An 18,291-nucleotide genomic window follows, 5' to 3' on the forward strand; every position below is an offset into this window, starting at 1 on the left:
GGTTACAAGTCCTGCACCCGTACCCTGAGGTCAAAGTTTCTTTTGTTCCTCAGTCCTCAGACATCTGAGGCAGCTTGGGCCTTGTCATAGGCAGTGTTCAGATTTTTCCGTAAGCGGTCCACATACCCTCTGTGGGAGGTTGTTGAGGTATAGTCTAAGGACATGCCAAAGGCCAAGTCTACTGGCAGCCGGGCCTCCTGTCCAAACGTCCAAACATCAGACAATAGGGAGAGCATCCTGTGGCATTGTTTGCGGTGCTGTTATAAGCATGCACAATAGCATCTATATGCTTGTTCCAGTGCTGCTTTTGTTCTGAATGCAAAGTCCCAAGCATATCCAGGAGGGTTCAGTTGAACCTCTCTGGCTGAGGATCCCCTTGAGGATGGCACGGGTGGTTCTGGACTTCTTAATGCCTAACATGTCTAAAAGTCTCTTGATGAGGCTGCTCTCAAAGTCTCTCCCTTGATTAGAGTGGATACCTTGGGGCAGGCCATAGTGTACAAAGAACTTCTCCACTAAGATCTTGGCCACCGTGAATGCCTATTGATTCTTTGCGGGAAATGCCTGGGCATACCGAGTGAAGTAGTCAGTCATTACCAGGATATTTCCCTGTCTTGGGGACCATTATACTGGCGATATACATGGATTGTCACCATGCTTTTAATCTGTATCTGATTATGTGTTATCTTTTATTGATTTTGTATTAATAAAACGTTATATATTTTTCTATATACGTGTTTATACATTTGAACCTACCTTAGTTTAACTTGTGCCGAGATAGTCCAATTGCCCCTGTTCTCTAGGGAGTTTTGGTTGGGGACCAAACTTCTGATTCCTATATCCTCAAATACCTAGAGTCATCCCAGCTGGGGGGGAGTTGTCGGGTGGAAGAACTAAGGATGGAGTACTAGGCTGTCAGGGCCTTTGAGTGAGCTCCCCAGTCTGGGGGGGGGGTGACCTTGGGCCTGGGACTCGGGTGCAGGACGGATCCTTTCAAGAATGGAGGATCTGAACAGGAGGCACAGAGAGGAGTCAGAGAGGGCAGCAGGAGCTAGTACTGCCGGGCAAGTCTTCAGGAGGGAACCACCGGTTTTCAGCCAGGAGGGCTGGTGAGTGACATGGGTAGTTGGGAGGACTGTAGAGGCATGTCAGAGAGGACTAAGAGGAAACAGTCAGAGCTGGGTGTGGAGGCAGTGAGAATTGCAATGTCATGGGCAGTGAAGTCAGGCAGCGGCAGCCAGGAGGGCTGTCAGGGCCTGAAGAGGACTTACTGGGAGCAGTAGTCCACCATAAGACAGCTAGCACTAAAAGTCTTCCTATTCTGATGTTTTGCTACATTAAAGAGTCCCACGGTCCTTGCCTGCAAAAGGCAGTTGCTGAGGCCTGACTGAGTTAGAGTTGGGCCTAACCACGTGCTAGCTGTGCCTGGAGTTAACTGATGTGCTGGAGAGAGAGAGAGAGGGTAACAGTCTGCAAGCAAGTGATGTGCTGGAGGAGACTGGCGTAATCCGAGTATATATAGTTGTCCCAACTGATTGATATACAATCAACCAATTGCTTGTTCTACTGGGCATCCCATATATTCCTATCCCTCAATAAAAATACAAAATCACATGGACTGTTCATTGTCTCAAAAGTGACTTGAAAGTGAATGCCGGGCTGGGCAGGGTGACATTGTTTTTCAGCAGCCCCTACAGTAGTGTTAGTGTAGTGTTTAACACAACATTACATAACATTTAGTGCTGTATACCCCCTTTTTTCTGGTTGCTGTGTTTTTTTGTTTTTGCCCAGTGCCTGCCCTCTTTTTTTAAATTGTCATCTGTAGTTTTTCTGACTGTGACGCTGTTGTCCCCCCCCCCTTTTTTTTTTAGTTTTAAAATTTCTGTCAGCGGCAGTCCTCAAATTAAAGTGCACCAAACACCACTTTTTGGAATAAAGTGCATCCAATTACACATTTCCCTGCATGTATTAAATGTGAGTAATAAACCCCCCCATCACGTCTAGGAGGCCAACAAGGAGAGGCAGACTTACCATGCCACTATGAGGGGGCCAGCAGCGTCTGTGTCCACAGGCAACGTTATACGTGGTCCGTTCTCAGGCAGGGCACTTTTTTCTGTTTAATGATGTTGCCCATGCTACCCAGCTACAGCATGCAGAGGAGAATTTTGAAGCTCGGAAAAAAACCTGTTTCTTTCCGTTTTTTTTTTTTTTTTTTAATGAAATTTTTGGAAAAATTGAAAAAAAGGCTACATTAGCACTTTTTTGTCTTTTTAAGATTGAAAGTCATTCTGTTACGAGAACGTTGAGAAAAACTATGTGCATTGTCATCATTGTTGTCCTCTTCACTTTTTTTTAATATCTACAGGACACTTGTTACATACAAGAATGTGTTTTGTCATCCTGGTAGCATTTGGAAATGCATATTTCATCTGACAATATTTGCAAATCACATTTTTCTTTTCAGAAGACCTTGTAATGTGAAAATGCCTCCATATGCTAGATGTTGGTCTCACCATTTTTCTGAGGGGAGTAGGAAATAAAAACAAGAAAAAATGACTACTTTGCAAGAAGACACTAATCTATGGTTGTGTGTGGGGGTGGGGGAAGAATCAGATTACTGGTAATTAAATTATTATTTACACAAAAGTTTATAAAGATAAACTAATGTAGCTAAATGATTCAGTTTTCTGGATTCAGAATCAGATAAATGTAAACTCTTACCTTTTTTAATTAAGTATATACTTTCAGTTCCTTTTTTGTTGCTCTGTATTTTCTTCCAATGCTTTTGAGGCCTAGTGAAGAGGACAGAACAAACCAAACACACCCACTAACATGCAAAAGCAAAACTGAAACCTTTTTCTTGTTACAATAGCAGCACAGCACCTCCTAAAGTAAGAAATGCATACTGTTCTTGCATTGGAGGGTTCAGTTTGTTACCTAGGACTTGCTTGTCCTCACTCACAGAAATTAGAATAATCTGATATCATACATTTTTTTTGGAAATGATTTAGAAAATATTTGAACACCCTGTCTGAAAATATTTTATTCATCATGTTAAAATAAAATATTCCACAATTTTTTTTTCTTTTTTAAATTTTTCCAATTTTTGGGAAAATAAAACAAAAAAGCCTGCATGAAAAAAAAAAACGTTTTTTTCCAAATTTTTCCGTTTTTTTTCCGGGCCTTCACATCTCTAAGCGTGGCAAAAACACCAGCCATTTGGGTACCACATGCTTGCAAAGGCATTTAACCTCTCAACACTCAGCCTGTTGGCAAGAGCACCTGAAAGCCACACAAAAAGGGACACAATTCTTCCTCTCCTCATTCCTCACCCTTCATGTCTACCCCCGCTATATCCCATGGCCTCTCAGCAGCCTCCACTGACAGGGATGATGGTATAGGAAAGGGTGTCACAGGTCCTTGCAACACGTCTGCAGCAGCACACCACCAGCTGTAGACAAAAGCAGGTGAATTTCTCTGCCCCAGCTGCTGCATCAAAAAAAATACACTTCCTGGCACCCACATGCTCAGCGTCAGAATTCCAACTTGTCCAAATTGCTGGCTTTACAACTCCTGCTTTTCTGTCTGGTGGGTTCGCTAGTTCTGTGAACACCCAAATTTGCAGGGCGTTTGCACACGCCCTGTAGAAGGAGCCTGAATGTAGAAGGAGCCGAATGCTCGGAGCGCGTAGCCTTGCCTTTTCCTCCCACTTGCCAGCTATCTCCTGTCCCCGCTTGTGACGTCATAGCCGTGGGACGCTCCACACAGACAGAATGCGACTTCCTATCCCCTCGAGGCTCCAGACATCGCCTCCCTGCTTCCTACACAGAGCAGTTGGACTTTATCAACTACATCGATGACAAATTCCATGACAGCCGCCTTGAGTACAGCCCTGGAGATCCACTGACAGATGAGCCTATTTTAATTATTTCTCTTGTAAGTGTTCTTAATCCACCTATGTATTAAAAACTTTTGGGATACTGCACTTAGATTGGTGCGTCCTTCTCTCTCTCCCACTCTCTTTGATCATACAGAGCCATCACAACTCTGAGGACAGCAGCCACAGGTGATCCCAAAGTCCAGATACAGGCCAGGGTCAAGGTAGGAGAGATTCAATGGAGTCAGAGGCAAGCCAGGTCAAACACAGGAATAACAGGATCAAGTTTCTGGAAGTTTCTGCTCTGCATCCAGCGTGCTTTCCTGAATGGGCATTCAGTGCTGCCGGAGAGTTTGTGAAAGATAAAAGAGCGTGTCTGTCCACAGACTCCGGTAAACGGCTAACATTTGTCAAAATGAATCAGTCTTGGACTAGCACCAGCTATCAAGCCCCTGATGCCGATGTCACTGATGAAATGTTTTGTGGGATGTGGAATCTCTGCAAGACTGCCTAGCTTTGTGGGTGTTGATTTTATCTTGAAGTAATTTTTTGGTATAGGTTTCATGGGCACAGTTACCACCCAAGGACAAATTTTTCAGCACCTGTTTGACAGGTACATATAATTTACATTTTTTACAGCAAAGCCAATTCTTGCTTTCATCAAGAGTACCTCTATAAGGTTATGGTGTGAAGGCACCACCAACACCCAAAGCCCAATTTTTCAGCACCTGTTTGACAGGTGCATATACTTTCAATTTTTTACAGAAAGGCCATTTCGTGCTTTCATCAAGACTACCTCTAGCCATATCCTAGCGGTGTGTTCTCTGGGAAATTTTTTTCTTCCTTTCACTGGTCTGTAGATCAGCGGCAGCTTCAGCGGCAGAATGAGTTTGCCACTAAACCCAAAACCAATATACAAGTATTGTGAGGATAAAGCTGCCAAACCCTGTAGTGTCACCACATACACGATCAATATTTTAAACATAGAAATGGAGTGATGCTAAATCTAAAGATATTGTTGTTTCCAAGTGAAACACCAGAAAACTGCTAAACTGATCATATAAGGAAAAAATCATATAATAAAACCAGTAAATCATAAATGTTACATGTAATAAATGAAAAAAAAAAAAAACGTGATTATCAGCTCATAAAAGCCCCAATGGGCAGTGCCTCCAAAATTCAGTGCTGCGTGAACCACGCCAATAATATATAAAGTTCTTGGTAAGGTGCTGCAAATAATACTTCAAATCCAATGACATTTAAAAAACTGTGCAATCCAGTGTTTAATGCAAGTGCTCCACCACTATGTGCAATGGCTGCTCACCTTCAGATTCAGTCTAACACATTTCAAATGAATCACAGATCTCTATGGGGTGTATAACACTCAGTGGTTGATGGTACTCAAACGGCCAGCACATGGAATAAGAATGCTCTTGGTGTAGTAGTATTGACAAGTTTATAAAAAAATGTAGAGACTTACAGTTAAAATAACTGCTGTGCATCCAACGAGTGAAACCACGGTGTCACACAGCAACAGCTATCAAATCTGAACTTCCGGTCGCAGCCACAACCAGCAGTGATGTCACCCAGCTCCTCCCAACGCGTTGCGTCACTGACACATACAAGATGAAACCTGCCTTGTCTTGTTCTATTTTCTGCCTACTCAAGTGCTTGTGTACTGTGCTGATCAGTGGCAGCCCATCCATGGGGGGGTGCACGAGCGCCACCCTCCCTATCCATGCGTCCGGCCCCCTGCTCTACATTCAGGGCGCCGGACGCATGGATTCCAATCAGGTTTTTTTGTCTTTGAAGCACATGATTAGAGCCCGAGGCTCTAATTGGCTTCAAAAAAGGGTGGGCTTGGGGCATAGAGCATTGCGCTCCAGCCCACCTAGTTGTATGACAATAGCGAATGAGTATTCGCTATTCTCACACTGATCCTCCTCCCTTGTGAGACCCGTCACCTGATTGGCTGAAAAGGAGATCTGATTGGATTGGCCTCCAGCATCAGGAGGAGGACGGGCAGCCTCCTAGGAGAAAGCACCCGCCCACTGCCCGGATCGAAGCCGCTGCATGACCCGACTGACCGGGGGGATTGTGTGTGCTGAGCAGACATGGCCGTGTACACTGTGCTGGAAGGCTGGACTCAGTTGAGCTGTGACTGCAGTTGAGCTGTGACTGCAGTTCAAACCTGGAGATGAGGAGACAGGAGAGCTGCCAGGTGTACTACCCATCATATTACAGACTTGGAACTGATCGGCCGACACCAGAGCTGCTCGGGGACCTGCAACTAACCACCGCACACTACTGACGGGGAACAAGGAGAGCGTTCCGGTACCAAGACACCACAGCTGTGAGAAAGGTAAGACTGCTGACACTGTTTCCTCCTGCCAGCAGAGGGCACATGAGCAGATCAGACATATGTACATATGTACATAGGTGACAGCCAGGTAAACAGGAGGAAACAAATGGTTATTTACATTTATGTACAGTTATTTACAATTATTTATATTATTTGCTGACATATAGCACATATAATACATATAATCAGTAAGCATTTCTACTTTTATGTGAATTGATTTTTGCTTGATTTGTATGTTTAGATCCTCAGTAAAAGTTCTGTTGTTGTGGGTATGATACATTTGGCTATTATTATGGCCATAAATAGAGCGATTTTTTTAAAAGATTGCGTTTTCTATACACTTACTATGTGATCAGAAACAATGGCGGCTGATCCATAAGGGGCAGAGGGGTGCCCCCCCCTCCCCCTAGTTTGTAGAATCTAATCCTAGAATGATTTATTTTTTAATAAATTATAAAATAAATATGACTAACATCTGTTAACATCTTAGAGTTAGGAAACGTTGGTCATATAATTTATTTAAAAATCAATCATTCTATGTGTGTGGCTGGGCACTGTGCAGGGTCCATCATATTTTTTTACAAGCAAGTGATTAGAGCCTGAGGCTCTAATTGGCTTGTGTTAGGTTGTCCTCTATGCCCCGAATCAATATTTGCCATCGGTTTCCGGCTTCTCATCCTGGCCAATCAAGACAGGATGCTGAAGATTTGGAACCCTGAAAGAAGACCAGGTTAACACAGAAGCCATGGCGCTGGGTATCTGGTTAATACCAGCCGCCACTGGTGCTGATGCTAGCCAATTTCTACCAGACACATACCTAAAGTTTATATTTTAAAGCTTGCAAGAAGATTGTCGATACAGGGATGGGAGTACATTTTGAGGAATGTGGAGTTGTGTTTTTGTGCACTCTTAACATTTTTAAGACAGTGCAGTGTGGTAGTGCAAAAAAAAAAAATACATACAGTTAATCTGTTTTGCCACTGGCCATTTTGTATGAATTTGAGGGCTTTTCTTTATTCTTTTCAAGTGTAAACTTTTCTATAGCCTTTAGATATTTTGTGGCTGCTGCTACTTACGATCAGTTCTGGCCTATTACCACTTGATAAAAAAAAGGTGTAGCAGCCAAAACCACCTTTTTTTAAGTTTAAATAAATAAAAATTAGGGTATTGCTGCTGTATTTAAGCCATGCTACATGTAAAAGTTACAAAATCAATTACATATCCAAAAATGTGATGCCAGAACATGGTGATGCTGATGCTTTTCGTGAAAATCTTAATGTTCCTTAACACCACATATACCTTGAAGGGGCATCCCCCAAGCATGACATTTACAGGATTGGTATTTGTCCAAATTCACCTTGAATATCAATTAGAAGGTATTCAAAAATGTTTTTTTGCTTAGCGCCCAGGTCGTCATGTCTTTTTTATTGTAAAAAAAAATTGCTAGCCTATTAGCCTTGAAGATGTCAAGAATTTGGTATCAAGATTCACCCCCATAGTCTTCAATACAGATCTTTACTAAGTCGGGATCAACAAATTGATGCTACAACTGTGCTTTGGTGTCCGTTTATGAAGCAGTGATCAGCGGTGATCCCGAGGATCACCGCTGATCACAGTCCATAAACAGTTTATGAAACAGTGATAATCGGGGGAGAACATGTTTGAACTTGTTCTCCCGCCGATTATCTCTACACATAGAGAATCCTCATTGAATGACACAGTAACAGCCAGTTTATGAAGCGGTGATCTCACCGCTTCACTGGCGATCTGTGTCAGAATTCACACTCCCAGGTTCACCATCTCAGAGGTGGTGAATCGGGGAGTGAAGAGGAAATCTGGGGGGATCTGAGGGGGAAGGAGGAAGATTTTTAACTTCCTTATGCCTCGTTCAGACCCCCCAACACTGTAAGCATGTCCCCCTGTCATATTTATGTGTATACATATTTATACATATATACATATAATGTGTATATGTATATATATATCATGTGTGTGTATATACATGTATATATAGTGTGTGTGTGTGTGTATACATATGTGTATAATGCAGGGGGACACATTATTTTATTAACATTAATCCACGCCGTTGAGCAGTGATAATTTATCACTGCTTGATAAACTGACATCTGGTGCTGTAATCTCGTAAAGTCTCACGAGATTCCAGTATCAGGGGCCGTTCTCCACTATTTGAAGCATTTGTAGATCACTTCACTCCTCCAAAGGTGAAGCGATCTACACCGCTTCATAAACTGGCACACAGAGGAGAAGATTCTTCACTGTGAATGCCGGAGAACGAAGCAGTGAATAGATTTCACTGCTTCATAAACGGACACCTTTATCTGTGTTTGACTGTTAAAGGTGATATTCTCATTCCTGCAAGCATTTATCTCCTTCATCGGCTCCAGTTATGCTGCTGCTATATTGCTGATCCAAAAGCTGGCGTGGATGTACCATCTTTCAAAATGGCTACATTTTTCAAACAGTCCACCTTTAGCAAATATTTCTTTTTTGAGATTTAGTGAAAATGGCTCCTATAAGTAACACTATTTAAAATCCAATGAAAAGCAATTATAGCAGACTTTATATATGATACAAATGGTTTACATTTAAACATGAAAGATATGCTAACACTTGGATTTTTACACAAGTGGACTCTGCAACTCTTGCTTGCTTCCATCTTTGCCCTATAAGATCGTAGATAGCTATCAGACTTTTCTGAAACCAGGCAGAGTAACAGCATTGCTAATAAGACACAATTTTATGGCAAACTTATGACTAGTATAAGATATGCATTCCATCTGTGAGGCATTACTGAACAATAATAGTTTGCTTTCATATTTATAGTAGTGTTGTGGTGTGAAAGGAGATGTCCTGATGTTAGATGACAATGTTGTCATTGTGGTTTTAGGGAAAAGGTGAAGGTGTATACATTTAAAAAATTGATAATATACCCATTTGTAATTCACAGTTTTGGTTAATAAAGTATATTATTTTAAAATATTGCATGGAGGCTCTATAATCCTCAAGAATAACTAACCTTTTTTGTGGTCTTTCCCATAAGTAATGTATATGGATAAACAAATGGAACCTGAGCAGTTTTGTTTATCCCTAATTGTCAGCTCGAGGACCTAGCAGCATCGCGTACCACAAGGGAAAGGGGTCTCTATTTTGCCTAAGCCCCAAGCAATGATTTGGAGCTCACACAGGGCTTCCCCTCTTTGATCTTGACTGTCGAATGTGGCATTGAAGTTGTGTAAGGAGGGCAAATATGTTCTGCTAATGCCCTAATTAAAGAAAAAAAAGAACTGTTGCTTTGCACTACATGGATTCACTTTAAGCCTGCTTTCACACTAAGGCAGGACCCCAAAAAAAGTCCTGCAAGCTGGATCTTTGAGGCGCTGTAGGAGCGGTGCATAGACTGCTCCTACAGCTCCCCTGCCCACTTTGCGGGTGCATTTAACCCTTTTTTAGCCATTAACAGGGAGTTAAAAGCACCCCACTAGTGGCCAAAAAGTGCAACAAAAACGCTTCACCGCCGATGCCCCCAATGCCCCAGTGGAAAGTAGCCTAAGTTTCTTTCTCAATTGGTTGTACTAATTTTCTCCTTTATTAAACTTTTCCTTTCTTTGTGGGCCCAAGGCACAGTGCCTTCACAAAAAAAAAGGAGGTGGCAGTAGAACCTCATGAACTCCTGTCAGCTGCTGCTATACCACACGTTGAAAAGCAATATACCACAGATCACTTTTCAGAGGACAGTAAGGCCCCTTTCACACTGGGGCGGTGGGGGCATCGGCGGTACAACAGCGCTATTTTTAGCGCTGCTGTACCGTCGTTCTAGTAGCTGTATTCGGCCGCTAGCGGTGCGGTTTTAACCCCCGCTGGCGGCCGAAAAAGGGTTAAAATCCCTCGTACAGCGCGGCTATAGACGCGGTATTGCCGCGGTATAGCCGCGCTGTCCCATTGATTTCAATGGGCAGGAGCGGTTTAGGAGCGGTGAATACAGGACTTTTTTCACCGCCCTGCCTGCGCACCGCTTCAGTGTGAAAGCCCTCGGGCTTTCACACTGAACAAACAGCGGAGGCTGTTTAGGGGCAGTTTGCAGGCGGTATTTTTAGCGCAATACCGCCTGCAAACCGCCCCAGTGTGAAAGGGGTCTAAGCATTACTGCAAGTGTGAAAGAAACTTGAAACACATCATCCATTTCACACTCACCACCAACCAGGTCACTCCCCAGCCACTTTCCATGTTAGCCACCTCCCTTTAACTTATCACAGATGACCATTTCCCAACCTGCAGATGACAGACCCTACTCCAAAAGATGTCACTCCCAGTTACTCCCCCCCACCCGCTGATACATATCCCTCCATGACCACCTCACACCCCCGTGCAGACAGACCTCTCTCTCCAGCCTGTCCCCACACTCCTTCTCACCTGCTGACCTGTGGATGGGGGAATCACTCCCGCAGTATTGTGTTCTGCCAGTGGAGAGCCTTCCCAACCCACACAATACAATGATCAGTGTTGCTAACTATAGCTGACAGCACTGACTGTTTTGGGAAAAACCTGACAGGCTGGTTGTACTCAAGTCAATTAATAGATTGACTTGTGTACAACCAGCTAGCCCATACATAGATCAATTATAGCTGGTCTCTGCTTAATTGGCTTAATTTCAATTCATGTATGGCCCGCTTAACCACTACGCAGTCCCTAAACATCCTTCCACAAACCTTTACATTTTTCCTTCCCAGATTCCTACATCCTCCTCACCTGTACATAGTGCCCACTGTCATACCCTCCACAACCTCTCCTATACATAGTGCCCACTGTCATACCCTCTACACTTCTCTCCTTTACATAGTGCCCACTGTCATACCCTCCACACTCCTCTCCTGTACATACTGCTCACTGTCATACACTCCACATTCCTCTCCTGTACATACTGTCCATGGTCATACCCTCCACACTCCTCTCCTGTACATACTGCCCACTGTCATACCTTCCACACTCCTCTCCTGTACATACTGCTTACTGTCATACCCTCCACACTCCTCTCCTGTACATACTGCCCATGGTCATACCCGCCACATTCCTCTTCTGTACATACTGCCCACTGTGATACCCTCCACACTCCTCTCCATACTGCCAACTGTCATATCCTCCACACTCCTCTCCTGTACATACTGCCAACTATCTTTCTCTCCACATTCCTCTCCTGTACATACCAACCCTTATAATACCTTCCACACTCCTCTCCTCTACATACTGCCCCTATCATACCCTCCACACTCCTCTCCTGTACATACTGCCCCCATCATACCCTCCACACTCCTCTCCTGTACATACTGCCCACTGGCATACACTCCACACTCCTCTCCTGTACATAGTGCCCACTGTTATACCCTCCACAATCCTCTCCCCCACCTGCACATACTTCCCAATTTTATACCATCCATACTCCTCTGGTCTCTGCTTAATTGGCTTAATTTCAATTCATGTATGGCCCGCTTAACCACCATGCAGTCCCTAAACATCCTTTACATTTTTCCCTCCCAGATTCCTACATCCTCCTCACCTGTACATAGTGCCCACTGTCATACCCTCCACACTCCTCTCCTATACATAGTGCCCACTGTCATACCCTCTACACTTCTCTCCTCTACATAGTACCCACTGTCATACCCTCCACATTCCTCTCCTGTACATACTACTCACTGTCATACCCTCCACACTCCTCTCCTGTACATACTGCTCACTGTCATACCCTCCACATTCCTCTCCTGTACATATTGCTTACTGTCATACCCTCCACACTCCTCTCCTGTACATACTGCCCACTGTCATACCCTCCACACTCCTCTCCTGTACATACTGCCCACTGTCATACCATTAACATTCCTCTTCTGTACATACTACCCACTGTGATACCCTCTACACTCCTCTCCATACTGCCAACTGTTATATCCTCCACACTCCTCTCCTGTACATACTGCCAGCTATCTTTCTCTCCACACTCCTCTCCTGTACATACCAACCTCATAATACCTTCCACACTCCTCTCCTCTACTTACTGCCCCTATCATACCCTCCACACTCCTCTCCTGTACATACTGCCCCCACCATATCCTCCGCACTCCTCTCCTGTACATACTGCCCACTGGCATACACTCCATAATCCTCTCCTGTACATAGTGCCCACTGTTATACCCTCCACAATCCTCTCCCTCACCTGCACATACTTCCCACTTTTATACCATCCATACTCCTCCCCTATGCCTCTTACACACAAAAACAGTTCTTTAAAATGGATATGGAATATCCTCAATGTTACCAGCTCTAGAACGGGCACACTTTTGTTCCATCTTGACCCTGTCTTCCTTCCAGGTTCTGTGCCTTAGGTCACTTGCCTTGGCCGGGCTGTGTTGCTGTCACTTCCACGCATGCTCATCCACATCCTCTCTCTCTAATCCCCCCTCTATCTCTCATCCTCCCTCCCTTACCCCTCACACCTTTCTCATCCCCTTTCTCTCGCTCTCTCTCATCCTCCCTCTCTCTATTTAATTCAATTTGTTATAACAAAAAATTGTTTGCATTTTTAATTATTATAATTTTTTTTAATATAAAAAGCCCCACCATAATCCTCAGCACCAGGCCCATGATGTTCTTAATTCGGCCCTGCTCAAGGAACACTACCTCAAGGAATTTGCTTTCAGCAAAGCTCAGCTTCAGCTTGCAAAATTCCATGAAAACTGGGAACTTTGGATTCAGGATATTAGAAGCACCCCCCCTTTTATGAGTTTTCTTCACTCCTCCGCTATACATGGCCTGATCCATATCCTCCATCTCTTTCCTTACTCTAAATATCAACACTTGTTGATCTCAGTCATGTTGATCTCAGTCATTGGACCGTTATAATCTGTTTTATCTCTTGTTTGTTAATGCTGCATTCTCTATGTTGAGCATGTTATTTTACAAGTTACGCATAAATGTTACATTGACTGATGCATCCCTAATCCTACTTCTTAGCAGTCAATCATGCTGCAACTGAACCCCCTGCTTTGCTCCTGTCACAAAAACACTACTTATACAGATAAATCCATGTCTTGTTCACCTAATCGTATCTCTCACCTTATAACTTTTTACGTTATGTACTTTGGAATTGTCATAACAATTAACTGTTTTTTTTTATTTCCTTTTTTTTGTCACAATACTTTAAATAAAGGTAAAAATATAAAAGCTGTTGCATTGATGCCCTTCAGAAATTATTATTAATCTGTTATCATTTTCTTGTCAAATTTGTTTATTGAATTTTAACAATTAGTATACATAAGTACATATGGTGGCAGCAAAAGAAAAGATCACATATATGGTAATAATATTGAGTTGTAGTTCCAACATAAACTAAAAGTAGTTTAACTAAAACAATTTTAGCATGGATCTAACTACTCAGAAGATTGCTTCATACATTGTATAAGAAAGGATAAATCCAACTTAGACCTGTTATCATTTTCATATAGGGCCCGGAACCTTTTAAAGATATAATTGGAACTGTAAAGAGTCCACCTTAAGAACTCCCCCCCTCCTCATGAACATGACGTCACGCTGGATGCAGGGATCAGATAAATGTGCTTATGGAGCAACTGTTGAGCCACAAGAGCACCAGAAGGGATCTGCAGAACAGCTCCCAGGTAGAATCTAATGCATTACTGTCTATCTGACAATACTAGCACCTCTTCCAGAGGGGACACGGGACATATACCACCAGCATTTTCCCTTCTAACTTGTTGCATGATGCAGCTCTTAGCATTTCTATTCTTCTAAACAGTGCCTTACAGTTCATGTTGTTTGCTTTTTCTTTGCCTGTGCTTGCTGTGCCAGCCGGGTCTTACAGCAGCCCATTTGTTCTCCTAATCACAGGGGATCAGCTCTTAACAGACTGAATAGAGACTGATGCTGCTGTGTAGGACAGCAGAATTATTACTTACATTGTATTAACATCAATATCAGCCCTTTACGTTATGCTTTAACTTGTCTAACTGGCAAAACTACTTTAGTAACATATGTAGGATCTTTCCTCCAAAGCAGTACTAATAATGTACAGATGAAGAGGTTAATATGATGACACCTAACAATAAGTGCATTTGCTTTCAGTAATCATTGTGAGATTATTTAAATGAAAATTTACTTATCCTGATACTGATATGGATATACAGTAAAAGGGACAGTTGCAATAATAGAGATAACAGAGCAATTGTTCACATTTTAGTTCTCATTATTCTGACTGCACTAGACTGCAGAAAGCCAAAATAGTGTTTTCTGTGCTTTGGTACACTTTAACCTCCCTGGCGGTATGATTATTTCAGATTTTTGATGCTGAAAGCGGAACCATTATTTTGCACAGAAATTTGGCGTTTTATATTATAAGCCTGTAATTCTTAGGAATAATTCACTTAAATCTGTCCAAACAAGAGTCTAGTAGACATCCCGGGTATGATAAAGTTTGAAAAAAGAAATAAAAAATTATAATATAATAAATAACTATAAATAATTATAACAAATAATAATATAATAATAATAATACAAATTATTCAATAATGTAATCAGATCAAAAACATTGAAATTTGCTCAGTTGCAGAATGGTCGCTTTAGTTACTTTTAGTGTTTGATGACGGATTTCCCCACAAATCACTATCACTCAATTCTGCAAGTGATTCTAATTTATTGTCGCTGTTTTCTAGCTGGTCTGAAATCACTTTTGATGTAAAGGGACAGTTTTGGTTGCTATGGACAATCTCCAGTTTCCAGGCTGAAAGAACAGTTTTTATAATATAAAACTGCATGCAGGACACTGGGCAGACCACTAGGGACAAAGGGGATGTGTAATTATTTGATACAGTACTGTAATCTGTAAGATTACAGTATACTGTATCTGTACTGTTTGTTTTACTTTTTGAATTTGGTACCGAACTCCGTCCCCGTGCGTCGCAACGCTCGCAGGGAACGGCGCTCAGCACTGTGAATCAAGCGAGACACAGCGGCTCGCCGATCACAGCGGGGAGACATCGCAGGATCCAGGGGACAAGGTAAGTAACATCTACAAGGATGCTGCGATGCGTTCCCGAGTCTGGCTCGGGGATACCGCTTTTGGTATTGAAAATCCACCATGAGCCAGACTCGGAAATACCGTCAGGGGGGTTAATGATCTTTGTACAATAGTATTAAATAAATATCCATGTGTCAGTATATAAATGTCACATATTCTGTTTTGGATATTCAAATACTGCTTATGTTCCTTTTATACTTCAAATTTTGTTACACACATTTCAAAATGATTTAAAAAATGTAGGTTATAAAAATTAACAAACTTTCCAATTTGGGCCTTAGAATTGCCTTGTTTTTCCACTTAAAGTGGTTGTAAACCCTAGCAAAAAAATAAACCTGCAAGACAAATGCATAATAAGCTAGTATGCATAGCATACTAGCTCATTATATATTACTTACCTTAGATCGAAGCCCCCGCAGTGGTCCTTGTTCACCGCTCCAGTCGGCGACATCGCTCACGGAGTTACTTCCGGGTATCACGGGCTCCGGTGCTGTGATTGGCCGGAGCCGCGATGACATCACTCCTGCGCGCGGAAGCCGCCAGTAACAGCACTGTCTAACCTACCCACCGTTGCTTCAGTTTGCTTCAGTGCGCATGTGCCGATGATGTCGGCACATGCAAATACATGGGATATCTCCTAAACCGTTCAGGGTATCCAGGGTAGCTACAGCCTTATTATAGGCTTACCTGTAGCAAAAAGTGTGGTGTAAGGGTTTACAACCACTTAAAGAGCTAACTGTACACTACTGTGAACCAAAAAGATTAGAATTGTCATATTACACATAGGCAATTTTTTTTGTACAGATTTACTGCTGCTACAAATCGCAAAAGTCATCGATAAATAGTAATTTTGTATGTAGTGATTTAATTGCTAGAGGTGCTGGTGATTTACCACACCATTGGGTTGTGCTCTACTACAAATCGTTCCACTTCAGCAATTGTAGCTAAGCATAGTGACTGTTGCAACATTTCATAGAAAATTTTAGCAAATTTGCCACCAAGCCAAAACCCTGATGAATCTTGATTGGTGAGCGACAGAGTGACTGTGACTGAGTGAATTGCGTTAAACATTTCCCATAGAAAATCATTATGATTTCTTAGTGACAAGTGGGTGTAACAAAGCGAGTTGAAGGAGGGGCTTAAATCGTGGGAAAATAGCCTGTGTGTCGTCAGCCCTGGTCAATAAGAAAAAAATATTATTTCTCTTTTCTCTAACAGAACTATCCAATAACTTAAGCAGGCCTATTGATTATGTGAAAAATAAATAAGGAGATATTTGTACTAACCTATAATAACCAAAGACATTTTAGATGTAGTAAATTTAGTTAATCAAAGCTTTGTGGCTGGTTACTATTTGCTAGTGTTATTTAGGCTGGCCAAATACTTCACAATTTTATTGTACAATAACCTTTTAGGTCCCTTTCACACGGCCGGTTTGTTGTTGCCGCCTGATTCCTGCGGCAAGAGTCTGTGGATTCGTGCTGCTGGAACAATCCGCCTTATGTGTTGGCTGCTCAGCCCATTTAAACTAACAGTGGGCTGAAAGCGGCTGCTGCTGATCGCATGTAGCTGCACACAGAGCGGTTAGCTGTGGTTCGGGACAGATGCAGCCAGCTGCATCCAGGCTTGGACATCTGTCCCTATATGCAGCTAATCGCTCTTCATGCGACTACATGTAATCAGCAGTGGCCGCTGTCAAACCCCCATTAGTTTAAATGGGCTGAGCAGCCAATGCTGATCGGATAATCCGGTCATTCCTGCAGCAAGAATTCCCAGCTTCTTGATGCATGAATCCAGCGGCTCCAACAAACCGGCCACGTGAAAGGGACCTTAGAGCTACCGACAGTTTTGTAGTGCAAAAGCCTGCATGATTTTCAAATAAAGTGTGCAGGTAGGCCTTGACATTACATAGCTTTGGTAAATCTCGAGATTGCACAGAGATTGTTCAATGATACTATAACATGCACCACCAGCTAAACATATTTCCACTACCCTATCAAATAATTCGGAAGCTACTTCATAATGCTCTCCTGTAACATACTGCTTTACAAATCCTGCTTTTCAGAGAATGGTAATGTCCACTCAGACACTGACACCCCAATTTGGGGAATTCTATAGATCTATACAATTTATGAGCTGATAACAATAGTTCCTATGAACTTAGATGGAATATTTCTTTATTATAGGAATTTATGATCAAATATCTAAATAAAGGAAAACCACAGTGCAATGTGCAATGCTACTGAGGCCTTGCTCCCAGACTTTTCCATGGTTATATAAAGAGGACTTTTAATACTGAGTGACTTGCTATTAAGTGTATAAATACCCATTTATATGACCAGCTTACATGACTGCTCAGCCAAAGTATTGCAAGACCATTTTACTCTTCAAGTGTAACTAAAGCCAAAACTTTTTTATAGTTTTGGATAAAGTAGTGAAGGGTTAGAACCACTGTTAAGATTTATATAGCTGTCCATGTCCCCGTTAGGGAGATTTACTCAATTTTTTTTGTTCTAGTGACCACTGGGACTGAAAGCGAGAGAATAATCAACATTATGATTTGTAATTTCCAATGGGGACACTGGTTCCAGTGACAACTATCCAGGAGGAGGCTTTCTTGTGAATTCCTGTTATGTCTACAGGACAGAAAAAGTGAAGGGAAATCTCCCCAAGAGGAGACAGATAGCAAAAAGACAACTAGCAGTTAGCAGGCAATTTTTTTTACCTTAAAACAGAGAATGCAAAAGGTAAAATACAGTTTGAGTTTCGAATCACTTTAAGTCAAATCTTAGCACGTGTAACTTTGCTTTCTCTGGGTCGTGAAGGGAGTGTGAGGGAGTATTCTGTTAGATAAGGCCCACTTCATTTAGAGCTTTGTTAATAAGTAGGCCACTTTGAAAGGATATTGTTCATTTAAATGGAAACCAAAAGGTGGTCAGCGATAGCTGCCTC

General features: G+C 42.3%; 1 protein-coding gene and 1 long non-coding RNA gene across 3 annotated transcripts in view; one reads left to right on the forward strand and one right to left on the reverse strand.

Moving 5' to 3' along the window:
* LOC141106185 (uncharacterized) overlaps nt 1-18,291 on the reverse strand; it is a 527,211-nt gene that overhangs the window by 385,248 nt on the left and 123,672 nt on the right. The window lies entirely within an intron of this gene.
* LDB3 (LIM domain binding 3) overlaps nt 13,824-18,291 on the forward strand; it is a 277,023-nt gene continuing 272,555 nt past the window's right edge. For both annotated transcript variants that reach the window (XM_073596730.1, XM_073596729.1), the window contains exon 1: nt 13,824-13,924. In XM_073596730.1, the coding sequence (XP_073452831.1) occupies nt 13,828-13,924 (97 nt within the window). In that variant the 5' untranslated portion in view covers nt 13,824-13,827. The remainder of the gene's footprint in view (nt 13,925-18,291) is intronic.

Source organism: Aquarana catesbeiana, linkage group LG08 (genome assembly GCF_042186555.1).
Source record: "Aquarana catesbeiana isolate 2022-GZ linkage group LG08, ASM4218655v1, whole genome shotgun sequence".
Classification (NCBI taxonomy): domain Eukaryota; kingdom Metazoa; phylum Chordata; class Amphibia; order Anura; family Ranidae; genus Aquarana; species Aquarana catesbeiana.